Raw genomic sequence first — 12,422 nt, forward strand, 5'->3', positions numbered from 1 at the left:
CTTCCATTTACAGCAGTGTATCACCTTCTAATTGATCTGAGCACTCTTTCCTGTACCTGGAAAAATTTGCTATCCTGGACTTCTCAAAAGGCTTTGTGACTCTAGAAAGTGTGCAATTAGATCATATACACCAATCACATGAATGCCATCTTCAAGTGAAACTACTACTTCAAATTTCTAAAATATAATTACAGATACCCATCTTATGCTCTAATTTATACATTAAAAACACGTCCCCAAGTTGCCACCTCTGCAGCTTTTGGGGGCCTGCAGACTAAGGTAGAAAAAAACATTTTGAGGCGTGAGCAAAAAAATTCCAGCTTGATTGCATCTCTTCATCTCAACAGTAAATTATCCTATGGCAAAATGGATGATCTCTCAGTTACAGCTTCTTAAACCATTTAGGACTTAGTGCCAAACTAACACCAGCAAGTCTACTAAGAAACCTTGAAAACGAGTGCAGAATACAAGAGAACTGCTCAAATGCATTCCCAACATGGAACACCTCCTGCAAAGCAAGCCATTATGGTCTACAGTACCATTCATTTCAAAGTGATTCAAAATATTGCCTAATGAAATCTAACTTGCAGCAACCTAACCTTGATATGACCAATGCATGGTGAATTCCATCAAGTCTGTAAAGGCGAAAAAAGTTGCATATGCAGAAAAAGCAGCCCCTCTGTTAACAGCTGCTTCCAAAGACAGCAAGCTCTTCAAATACCAAAATAAGTGCATGATCAGGCCCACAGCCATTCTGACTGTGAACAGCCTATCAACACGATCTTAATTTTGCCTGGTATAACTCAGTCAACCATACATCAAATTTATTAACCTTGTTCCACTGCTCAATCTAGATCAGGGCAGAATTGCACGAAAACATACTCTCAAAGCGGTTTGAATGCATGCTGAATAACATAGGTTTTCAGGTTATAAAATTCTGGATGCTTTGTTCTGCTAGTGGTTTATAAACTAATCTGTTAATCTAGTCCAATTACTGCAATAACCTAATGTTGATTGCAAAAAAAGGCCTGGATCCAAGAGGACAAACAGTAAAATCTCAAACTAGAAGCAAGCACAAACGTTTCAATAATTTTTCCTAATTTGCAGATTAGGATTGTGGCATCGCTATCCTAGATGAATTTTTGAAATCCCATGATGCTTTCCACCTCAGGCTCCTAGAAACACACTGACAAATACACAGCTGGGTAGGCACTAAAAAGACCTTTTCAACATTATTGCAAGCTACAAAGTGGAGACCTTAGCTATGAAGAAGATGCTCAAGGTGCTGGAAAAAAAAAAATTACTGTTTTCCTCTTGTGAGGAAAAATAATCATATGGTTTTAGGCAAGAAACCTTTCTTCCCACTGTCAAGGTGGAAACTGAAAAGTGAAGGGTCTTAAGTCAAGTAGGGAGATGAGTCCTTGCAAAACACAGGTACATGGCTCCATGGTGTTCCCCAGGGCTCGGTGTTGGGCCCTGTTCTGTTTAATATCTTTATTGATGATTTGGATGAGGGGATTGAGTGCACCCTCAGCAAGTTTGCAGACGACACCAAGTTGGGAGGCAGGGTCGATCTGCTTGAGGGTAGGGAGGCTCTACAAAGAGATCTGGACAGGCTGGATCGATGGGCTGAGGCCAATTGTATGAAGTTTAACAAGGCCAAGTGCCGGGTCCTGCACTTCGGTCACGGCAACCCCATGCAGCGCTACAGGCTTGGGGAAGAGTGGCTGGAAAGCTGCCCGGCAGAGAAGGACCTGGGTGTGCTGGTTGACAGCCGGCTGAATATGAGCCAGCAGTGTGCCCAGGTGGCCAAGAAGGCCAATCGCATCCTGGCCTGTATCAGGAACAGTGTGGCCAGCAGGAACAGGGAGGTGGTTGTTCCCCTGTACTCGGCACTGGTGAGGCCGCACCTCAAGTGCTGTGTTCAGTTTTGGGCCCCTCACTACAGGAAAGACATAGAGCTGCTTGAGCGTGTCCAGAGAAGGGCAACCAAGTTGGTGAGGGGCCTTGAGCACAAGTCTTATGAGGAGCGGCTGAGGGATCTGGGGTTGTTCAGTCTAGAAAAGAGGAGGCTGAGGGGAGACCTGATCGCTCTCTACAACTACCTGAAAGGGGGTTGTAGTGAGGTGGGTGTTGGTCTCTTCTGTCAGGTGTCTGGAGATAGGACAAGAGGAAATGGCCTCAAGTTGAGGCAAGGGAGATTTAGGTTAGATATTAGGAAAAAGTTTTTTACTGAGAGGGTTGTCAAACATTGGAATGGGCTGCTCAGGGAAGTGGTTGATTCACCATCCCTGGAGGTATTCAAAAAGCGAGTGGACAGGGTACTCCAGGGCATGGTTTAGGGGGCATGGTTAATGGTTGGACTCGATGATCTTGAAGGTCTTTTCCAACCGAAATGATTCTATGATTCTATGATTTATTATATTGTTAATCCTTGTACAGCTGTATATGTAAGGTTAATGTTTTAAAAGCAAACTCAAGTAAATAACTTGTTCAAAATAACAAGCATGATGAAAATTTTTAGCATGAAATAGAATTAGTTCTCACATATATTAGGCCTACTTATGTTATTTCTGTAACAGCTATTAGTCATTGCACAACTTTCAACAAACTATTTTGAACTTAATGTAAATTTTGTCCAGCATCTGTACCAAGAATGGCACTACACCTATCCACTTACCCAATACTATTAAATTTGCGTGTGCTTAAGCTTACAAGTGGTGTATTTAAGCTTCAACTCAAAACTGGAATGTGTCATATTTTATGGAAAAGAAATTCAAAAATTATTTTTCCAAATACATACATACAATTTTTAGATAAGTTCATCAGCCTACCTCACAGATAATTTAAATTAATACAGAAAGTTACCCAAAGCCCCTCTGTAAGGATGTTTCTTTCACAAGGTAAAACTGATATTTGGTAAATTAAAATACTTGCTCTGAATTTTTATCCTGCATTGGCTGGGTTAGTTTTCTCCAGGGATTGTATGCAGAGTCTATACTGTAGAGGCGCATGTGCATGGCCAACACATGGAACAGCTGATCTGAAAGGTGAAGAAGATAGATTGCTGGTTATTATGTACAATAATATGAAGCATTTTACATTAAGTTGGCATCATTTATTTTACAAGATTCTGAAAAGTCTGTCATCTCATTTCAAATAAGCTGGTACCCTAACAAGCATCTTTTTAGGGTTTTTAAAATTGTTTTAGAAAAGGTTTTGAAGAGAAGTAAGATTTCAACAGAAGGCTGTGAACATAGGCATGTATATGAAAAAATTATTTTTTTTCCTCTCCTTAAATTCTAAAACAGAGAAAGGCTGTTTAGAAAGCTTTGACCAGATCTCAGACATTTTAGTGCTTGTAAAACACCAGCTCCACGTACTTAATTATAGGTATTTTTAAAAATCCTGCTTCATATGCTGTTATGTTGCTTAGGTTCCATGCTCCCTTCACGTCCCACTCTAGCTTATGCCAGGAGCTGTGATTTCCTAAACATCTCTTCTAGACAGAAACTGATACAATTTTAACACACAGCTTTTATTCCTCTGTCTCACAGTTAAGTTCTGTGCCCAACGTATTTGAAATTAACCAATTAACCTAAAGTTGCTAGAAGTTCTGGCCTATAGCAGTATCACTTCGGCTCTTCACCCTTAAAAGATTATTATTCTTTCTGCTTTCATAAGGTTATTCTGTAGGTAACTTTTGGAAGAGAAAAAAACCCAAACTTCTGACCACACACAGTGTCAGTGAAGTAGCAACAGTCTTTATAACAGCATAGATTTGTCTAGACAACGTGCAGGCAAAGTTTGCTGATATTCATCAACTCCAAACCTTCTGTACATCCACTGTGTCAAAAATAATTTGCAAAACATTTCTAGAACCTTTTGAATGAAGGATGCTTAGTTTATTAGTCATGCACATTACTGCAGTACCATATATTAAAATGCACAGTTTTCATTTCTCTACAAATCATATGATCAACACAAATAAAGATAACAATCTAACCCTTTCTCCCCTTAAGCAAGCCAAGAAGGCAGGCACCATCTATGTTGACAGCATTTTCAGAGAGGTATGTACAATAAGAATCTCAGACTTCACTTCTTTTTCTGCATTTATAATAGAGTTACAGTTTGGGAAAAATGCATCTTTTTTATCTTCACAGGTTTATATGAAAATAATATTTTAAAATACTATTTCCCACGGTTTTGCTCACTTTTTTCTTCCTGTCACACTGTATCTTGCTATTTGCTGCCATGTTTGCTTCTCCTGTTCAATTTTCTGGGATCCTGCTTCCTTCCACCCTTTCATTTTAATTTTTATCCTTAGTATCTTGCCATCTCCCCCCCCCCTTTTATTCTTTCAATTGATCCCTTTGCCTCCTACTCTCTTAATCTCTCTCCCTTCTCCCTACAACCCACTTGCTCAACCTACACACTCACTCACAGGTCCTTTTTTTTAAGTAGAAATAACAGCTATTAATTTATTTTCCATAAATAGACAATTACTCAGAGGTACGCAATGGCCAAAAAAGTCCCATGATGAAGTCAGCTGACTGCCAGAGCCTGAGGGCTGCAATTAGCTCCTGGGGTTTGTAAAATAATTGGGAGATGTAAACGGCATTGGAATTGATTGCTGTCACCTGCTTTCTGAATAAAAACAGTCAATGAGGACAAAATAAGTCATCTTTTCTCCTGGCAAAAGATTCTAACAAAACATTGCTTTGCTGACAAACTTCAAAACCCTGAAAATATACTGATAATTCATTAAAATAATATAAAAAAACCCAATATAGTTTTATTTGGAAAGAAACCCATGAAGGTATCTGTTCCCTCCCTGTTGCCTCTCTGCTACTAAAAGGAATGTCACTTTCTTCTGAACTGCTCCTTGCCTCAAACAGAAATGGGTAACTATGAAAAAAAGAAAAAAAAAAACCACCACAAAAAGCTTAGCATATTTAATTAACCCTTTGTTCCTTTAATAGCTATTTTCCTGAGCTTTTACTGATACGAAATTAAGCAGGCAAGCATCAAATTCTAGCAATGCAGACTTTACTTGTAGTCTCCAAGTGTGTAACATTTATGGAATCAAGATACATTCTAACATCAACTGAATCTGAGCAGAAAAATTCAGTTTAGCAGTCTTGTAAGACCGTATTTTTTGTTTGTGATTAAGGCAGCAATTGTTCCTTTGCAAGAAAATGTGTTTAGCACATAAATGTAAAGCTAGGAAGCAGGTAATAAGATATGGTTACAATGACCTTTTATGAAATATTTTTTATGAACTGACTTAAAAACATTAAGATGTTCTTTAAGTCAACGCAGCACAGCCACACTTGTTTCCAGACTGGGGTAACCAAGGAATAACATTGCCCCCTAATGGGAACACTGCAACAGAAACGGCCTGATGGCTGCCACCTTCCAAGTTAGCAAAATTGAGTTCTGATTTGTCTATTGCTTCTGTATTCGCATTTCTGAGATTTCTAAAAATTAGCAAAAACTAAGGACTAGCCAGAGGAAGATACAAAGGTTTATTTCTTCACAAACAGTTTTCTGTTTTACACCACAGAGACTCCAACTGCTTTACCTCAAATTTACTATGACTATGGAGTACTGGAGGAAGCCAAGGAAAACACCAGAGCACCAAAATCTAGAACTGGCAGCTTCTTTGTGCACAAAGAGCTTGGTGTTTCACCACGTTCTTATGCTTGAGGGACTGGCAGAAATCTGCCTTGGGCCAAATGAATACCAGGGGTTTTTTTTCCTGTGTATTCGTGTGAGTGCATCATACTGAAACGTAAACATAAAAATACAGAATATCCTCCCATTTTCTTATACCCTACTTAAAAGCTTTACAATACTTTAAAAAAAAAAAAAACCAAAACCCCAACAAACAACAAATAGCAGCAAAACATTAACATGACAGTGGCCCACAAACCACTTTGCCTAGTCTTCTGAGGAATGAAAAGGAAGGCCATAACCCCACCAGGCGTCCCAAACCCTTCCACTGCTCATAGTGTCTTACAGCCAATTCTCTCCAGGACAGCCCACCTCTGTAAGTGGGAAAGACAGGATCTGGGTGTAGCTCAGAGTCTCCAAAATAACATTCTTAACAAAATTTGGTAGAAAAATATTAATTTTAGAAAGCACAGCAGCAACAAAAGTAGAGAATGATAATTATGAAGTCACGACAAAATGAGAATTACAGGTTTATTGATAATAAATCATGAGAAGTAAACAGTGGAAAGAATTTGAATATGGTCCTCCTCTCCTAATAACTTCAAAATATTTGAGACAGGCTGCATCCAGTTAAATTGAATAAATCTGAAAATCACAAAATTTGAATGCACAATGTAACTTATTGCTGCAAGTCATCAGGGGCTTGGCAGGATTCCAAGATTTAGACATTTAAGTAGGCAAGATTATTACTGGCTTTAAAACATGTTCATATGACTCAAATATTACCTACATTGAAGCAGCACTGTCTTAGTTCTCCCAACTTATTTAGACAGTCTTTGTTTTCACAGAATACATGTAAAGCTTATGTAATACGCTTAATAGAATCATCTAGATTAACAGTTAGACATTAGCTTTAACTTTGATTCATGTTAGCCTTCCTAATTCCATTTCTAAAAATTACAAAATCTATTGTTCCATAAGCTGCTGCCCTCGGTACATTCTTTTCAACAATTCCTATACCAGCTCTACTTCTCAGGGTTATGCTGATGTGAGAAAGGAGTAATAAACTCCATTGGAATGGGTACTTTGAAAAGAGCAGCTCAAAGGGTAAGACCCTGTCTTTGCACTGGGACTGAAGCTATTAGAGGAAGTGTTCTAATGCTGCTCCTCTCATAAAAAATAAAGATAATGGGTATTTTGTCTACATATCCACACTGTCTGCACTAGCACCTGCAGTTGCCTTCTTTACTATTTTTAGTATTAAAGCACACTGATTTTACAGATATTGACAAAGCTCTTAAAAATATTCTGCTATGCCAAAGTGCATAAAGCAGGAGTCTACAGAGGTGATTTCACAGCTCTTTTCAGGTCTAGCGTGGCATGCACAGCACAAAAGAAGACTAAATTCAGAGAGATGAACAGATAGAGATTTGATAGATGAATGGCAGAACTTATACAGCTGCTGTGGTGAACTGACAAAAATGAGTGATTCAGGAAGTTACATGCAGATTAAGTTTTGGTGTCACTAGTAATTTTGGTTTGGTCTTTGCCAAAGTGAGCCTAAATTTCTAGATGAGTTTTGCTGTCTTTTTTTCATCTTTCTTTTTTTCCGGTCTCTTGACTGTAAAGTAAACTCTCAAATTACCAAAGTTGAAATGAGAGGATTTTTTTCTGTTATTAATTCCACTTCCACAATGTACAGCAATGTGCTGTGATAATGATGACAAAGAAAATTAAGGAATTAGCTGACTTTGTTTTGCTTGCAAAAGTCTAGATGAGGTGTTTATTCCCCAGTCTCTCTCATATTTATGTTATAGAAGGACGTAAATAACACATACTGCTGTCACAAAAATCTTTGCTGTTTTGATCCAATCTTCTCTTTTTTCATTCTATAAATTTGTATTCATATTTACAATGTCAAAAGATCACAAAACACAGTGAGACAGCAGTTCACTGCCAGTGGAATTGAAAACGTCCTTGTCTTATCTGCTGTGTGAAGATCTTAACAGACTACAGACGTTACACCCTTCTCTCAGAGTTTCCTGGGACTATTAACAAGAATGTAGATTGTAAGAAAAAACACTTGATACAACCAGATGGGACTTGATTGTTAAGAAGGAGATTGAGGAATTTTTTTTCTCCTTGTAGAGATTTATATAGTCCACGTAGCAACAGCAGTTGCAAAGACCTGCTGACAGCATCTTCCCATTCATCACTGATCCAGTAGATTGGAATCAGTGAAGAAAAAAAAATGTGAAGGTCAGGAAAAGCCTATTAAGGCATTAAGACATGAACAGTCTTTCCAAAATCTTAAACCTTAATTGCTGATGAAGCAGCTAATTATCCTCAACACCAAACTTGCCAGTGTATGAAATCAACTTTAGCAATAGAATTCTAATGGTATCTATCTTTGCCTCTCCCATGCTAGGTATGAATGGCATACCAAGGTTTTTAGGAATTAGTTAGGATCATCTGTTGGTGACACAAACTGCTTCTTCAATGTTAGCATGAATGGACGGGCACCAAAGATCTGCAGATTGCCAGCTCCTAACTAAAACCCAAACCAAACCAAAAAACCACAAAACCAAACTAAAAAGCCCAAACAAAACCAACCAACCACAGAAACCCACTGTACCAAGGCAAAAAGCATCCTGAAAACTACTTGTATTCTTTTTATTTTCAGTGGCTGCAGAAAGCTGGGTAGGAAGCTTTGCAACCCTATTCACATTAATAGATTATAGGAAGGAGACATTTGCAACTGAGCAATTCATAAAAGAATCAGGTTTTTCTTCCTACAGGAATGAACCATACTTAGTGGTGCCGTATATCACTGGCCATATTGATAAAATGGAGACAGCCATTACTATCAATGTGGTTGAAAAATTTGATACAGAAGGAGCATGAAGAGCTCAGAAAATGCTTCATGTCAAGATGACTTTCTGTGCTCACAGAAACACTTAAAGCACTGATTAAACTGATACTAACATAATAATCAAGACAGATGACACCACTGAGCCATCTACAAATGCAAAACACAGGCTTCAAGTGAACAAGAGGAGGAAAAAAAAAACCAAAACCAAAAAACCCCCAAAACCCCAGTGGAACAATGCAGTTTTTCAACGGTTAGAACCATCACAGAAATTATGAAGGTGCTGGACATTTTATTTAAGGCAAGCTTACACAAGTCTTAAATACTTTTTTGATGTCCACTTGTAAATTAATGTCCTTTCCAATTAACGCAGCTGATGCTGAAATGCCAGTCTGCTATCTGTGGGAAGCATAAGGATTAGGAGCTCCTATACAGGGAGACTGAAGCCAGAGGACAAGGTGATAGAATACTTTATCCTTCCCCAAAAACCCCTAATCCTACCCTTATCACAAAAGGAAAAAGAAAAAAAGAAAAGAAAGCAGCCATAAAGAAAGAACTATTTAAAAGAAAGGACTATATTACAAATTCATTTATAGATAACTTTTAAATTTTGTGGCATTGTTCACCCACTATTGCAAGATTAGCAGAGTAACAATGACAGAGAAAAACATGTATACGCAAGTTAGAGATACAAAAGTCATACAGAGAAGTCCTAATTATTCAGCGTTAATACTGTGTTCTGAAGCTGTTCCATAAATACAAAACAAAGAAAACAAAAAGCAAAACATCAGATCTCTTAAACTTTATAAAACAGAGAAATAAGACCTGTACAGTTGTTATATATCATAATTATCCCCTAAACCCAAGAGAATTTTCAAGGCCATAGACTCTAAAACTGTAATGTGGTCCTTAAAATAGGACTTTATTTTTAAGTAGTAAGTAAACAGGACTCTATTTGCATTTTTTGGTTGCATACCGTTTAGTAATACACACTCATGCAAACACACATACAAAACTTTAAACCTTAAAATGGCAATTTTACAGCCAAATTTTCTTCAGCATTCTTCTCACACAGACTCGATCACTGATGCTAACAGCTACATTAATCATTCTTAATTTTACTTCCCAAGAGCAGCTGCCCTCATGGTGCAATCTACTAAAACAGCTCTTGACCTATTTGTTCCCACCATCTTCCCTGACACTTGCTGCTGTAACAGCTCACCTGGGACAACATATTCTGTTTTCTGCAATATCTAATCACCAAACTTTACAGTTGTTACAAGACTAATACAGAGCGGTATGCTTAATCACAAGAGAGACACCTCATTATCTCACACATAAGAAAAACAAAAACGGGTTATATTTTAGACTACTTCTGCTGAACCTGACATGAACAGCGTTTAAGAAACAAAGGCAGTTTCAATACTGTGCAAGCAAGACTTTAACAAAACAGTATTCAAGTTCTAGATAGGGTATGGATTTTTAAAATCATTCTTTCCCCACTGCACAAGACAATGAAGAAGTTGAAGGTACATTTTAAGTGAAACTTTAAAAACAGGCTTACCTCTTGGAAAAATGAAGGAGTATGGAAAGATAATAAAATCTATTATAGAATATGTATCTGAAGAACTGCAATTTTTTATCTCTAAATGCACCAAACATGGAAGCGGCAATGAAGGAAACTCATATAATTATATAACGGTTTAGTTAAAACAAACCCTGCTATATATAGAAAAGTCATTCTGCTCCCACTAGTCATATTTAGCCTAATGTCCAAGACTAAATATAATAATACTAAGTGGAAGTACAGGTCTGTCCTAGGAGAACCCCATTACCTTACATTAAAAACGAGTCTATTTTAATGCAAGATTAAATATGACTAGTTTGCTACGTAACTTTACAAAATAAGTACTGACACAGAACATAAACAGCATGTGAACGTTTTTTAACAATGAATAGATGACATTTATGTCTCCATGCTGTTTAAAGCAACAACACATTCATATACATAGCACCTTTCACATGAAAGCTTTAAAGGCCTTCTTCAATTTTTCAGAAATGCAAGATAGATATTAAAAACACCAACATGACTGATTTAGATCTAAATAAGAAAACTCACCATTCTACCCAAAAGTTTAGAAAAAGGCAAATGCAGTGTGTTTAAATGCTGTCCCTACCCCTTCATCAGAAATATGCACTAGAAGCCTTAAAAGTAATGCAACTGCTAAAGAAAAAAGCACTACTTCCATGTACAACACACTCAGAAGAAATTACACAACAGTTTAAGAAAGGAACAGAAAAATATTACAGTAAACAAACAAAATGCAATGTATTGTACGTAGAAACAAAAACCCAAGAAATGTTACCATGTTTAAAAAACAAAAAACATCAACACGATTTTCAATTATAGGAAAACTACCAATTTCAGATTAAGCTCTTGTGTGCAAGTACATGAAAACAGCCAAATCACATCATGGGGAGAAAAATTTCTTCTCTTGAGCTATATACACAATTCTGAAGACTGGGCTATTTTACTTTTTATAGAGACAACTAATGCACAGTTTAACAGCGGATTTGCTGCTACCAAAAAGTGATGTATTTCATAAACATTTTAGATTTTGTAAACTAACACGTATTTTTAAAAGCAATAGTTCATGTAATCTTACTTAAAGCTTCTCATTAAGAAAATTATTTCCATACTTCTCAAGCGTGAGAAGTATCTTCAACTTTCTATAAGTTTAGTTTGTTCCAGTTTCATCTGTTTTCATAAACAGACAACATTGGTTCATTTTCTGAGACATACAAAGTTAATGGCAAAATAGTAAAAGTGCTGGAAAAATAGGTAAGTATGATATATGAATTTAAACAGGACTTTAAGTTTGTCATGTCTTGTTGAAGTAACAATCCAGCGTAAGACAATTCTCCAGTGGAGATACGTTCTCCATATATCATTTCCAGTTTTGTAATTCTCCAAAAAAGAAATTTTTCCAATGATTACAGTATTCTCCATGCATTTCAAGACTTGAGGAATATGTATTAAAAATCCTGACTGATCTTTTCACTAGCTGTCAGCAAAAGGTATGCTTTCTTTTAAACTCAGGTCCTAAGTATGTTAAGAGCCCTTCTTTATGCAAGATGAGGTTGAAGGGATGGTGTGGTAAGTATAAGAAAAAAATTAAGTAACGTATTATACAAACTACTTAGTGTCAGCTACCAGGCCTCAGCTTGGTGGAATTTTTTTCTTTCTTTCTTTTTTTCTTAAAAAAACCCAAACAAACAAAACCAACTTTGAGGTAGTTCCTCCCTTGATGTCAGCTGACATAGTTCAAATAGAAACAATGGAGCTATAGAGAGGTGTACCAAGAAAGCTGCCCAGCACTCTGTGTTTCAATCATTCTCTGCAAAGTCATGATCTTCCAGCACTTACTGACATTAGTTGGTGATAAAGCACCATGAGAAAAAACATTATCTATGTGTACATATATATATAAAAAGCTTTTAAATAGGTACATGCAACACAAATTTTATACGGATATGACGTCAAACATTTCGCAGTGTTTTAAGACGTAATAAATGTATTTCATTCCACTCTTATCTTTAGAAAAAAAAACAAAACAGAGAGAAGCTGAGATCTCCTGACTTTGAAAAACTAACAATAAGATAAAAACATGACCTTACAGATTACATGCCATTTTCCCACACACATTCTTCCAAACTTTAAAATGTCAAGACTTATAAAGATCTTGTATGGCTAGTAAAGCCATGTGAAAACAGGGCTACACTCTCATTATGTGTAACATAATTATAATTTTTTTTTACTTTAAATATTTCAAAAGCTTTTCAATTTTAAGCTGAAATCTCCACCCTAAAATGCTCA

The 12,422-nt window shown here is 36.8% G+C and overlaps 1 protein-coding gene across 7 annotated transcripts in view; it reads right to left on the minus strand.

Moving 5' to 3' along the window:
* Positions 1-12,422, minus strand: part of UBR3 (ubiquitin protein ligase E3 component n-recognin 3) — a 124,668-nt gene that overhangs the window by 27,040 nt on the left and 85,206 nt on the right. For all 7 annotated transcript variants that reach the window (XM_052792906.1, XM_052792905.1, XM_052792904.1 and 4 more), the window contains one exon: positions 2,938-3,043. In XM_052792906.1, the coding sequence (XP_052648866.1) occupies positions 2,938-3,043 (106 nt within the window). The remainder of the gene's footprint in view (positions 1-2,937; positions 3,044-12,422) is intronic.

This window comes from Harpia harpyja, chromosome 7, assembly GCF_026419915.1.
Source record: "Harpia harpyja isolate bHarHar1 chromosome 7, bHarHar1 primary haplotype, whole genome shotgun sequence".
In the NCBI taxonomy this organism is placed as follows: domain Eukaryota; kingdom Metazoa; phylum Chordata; class Aves; order Accipitriformes; family Accipitridae; genus Harpia; species Harpia harpyja.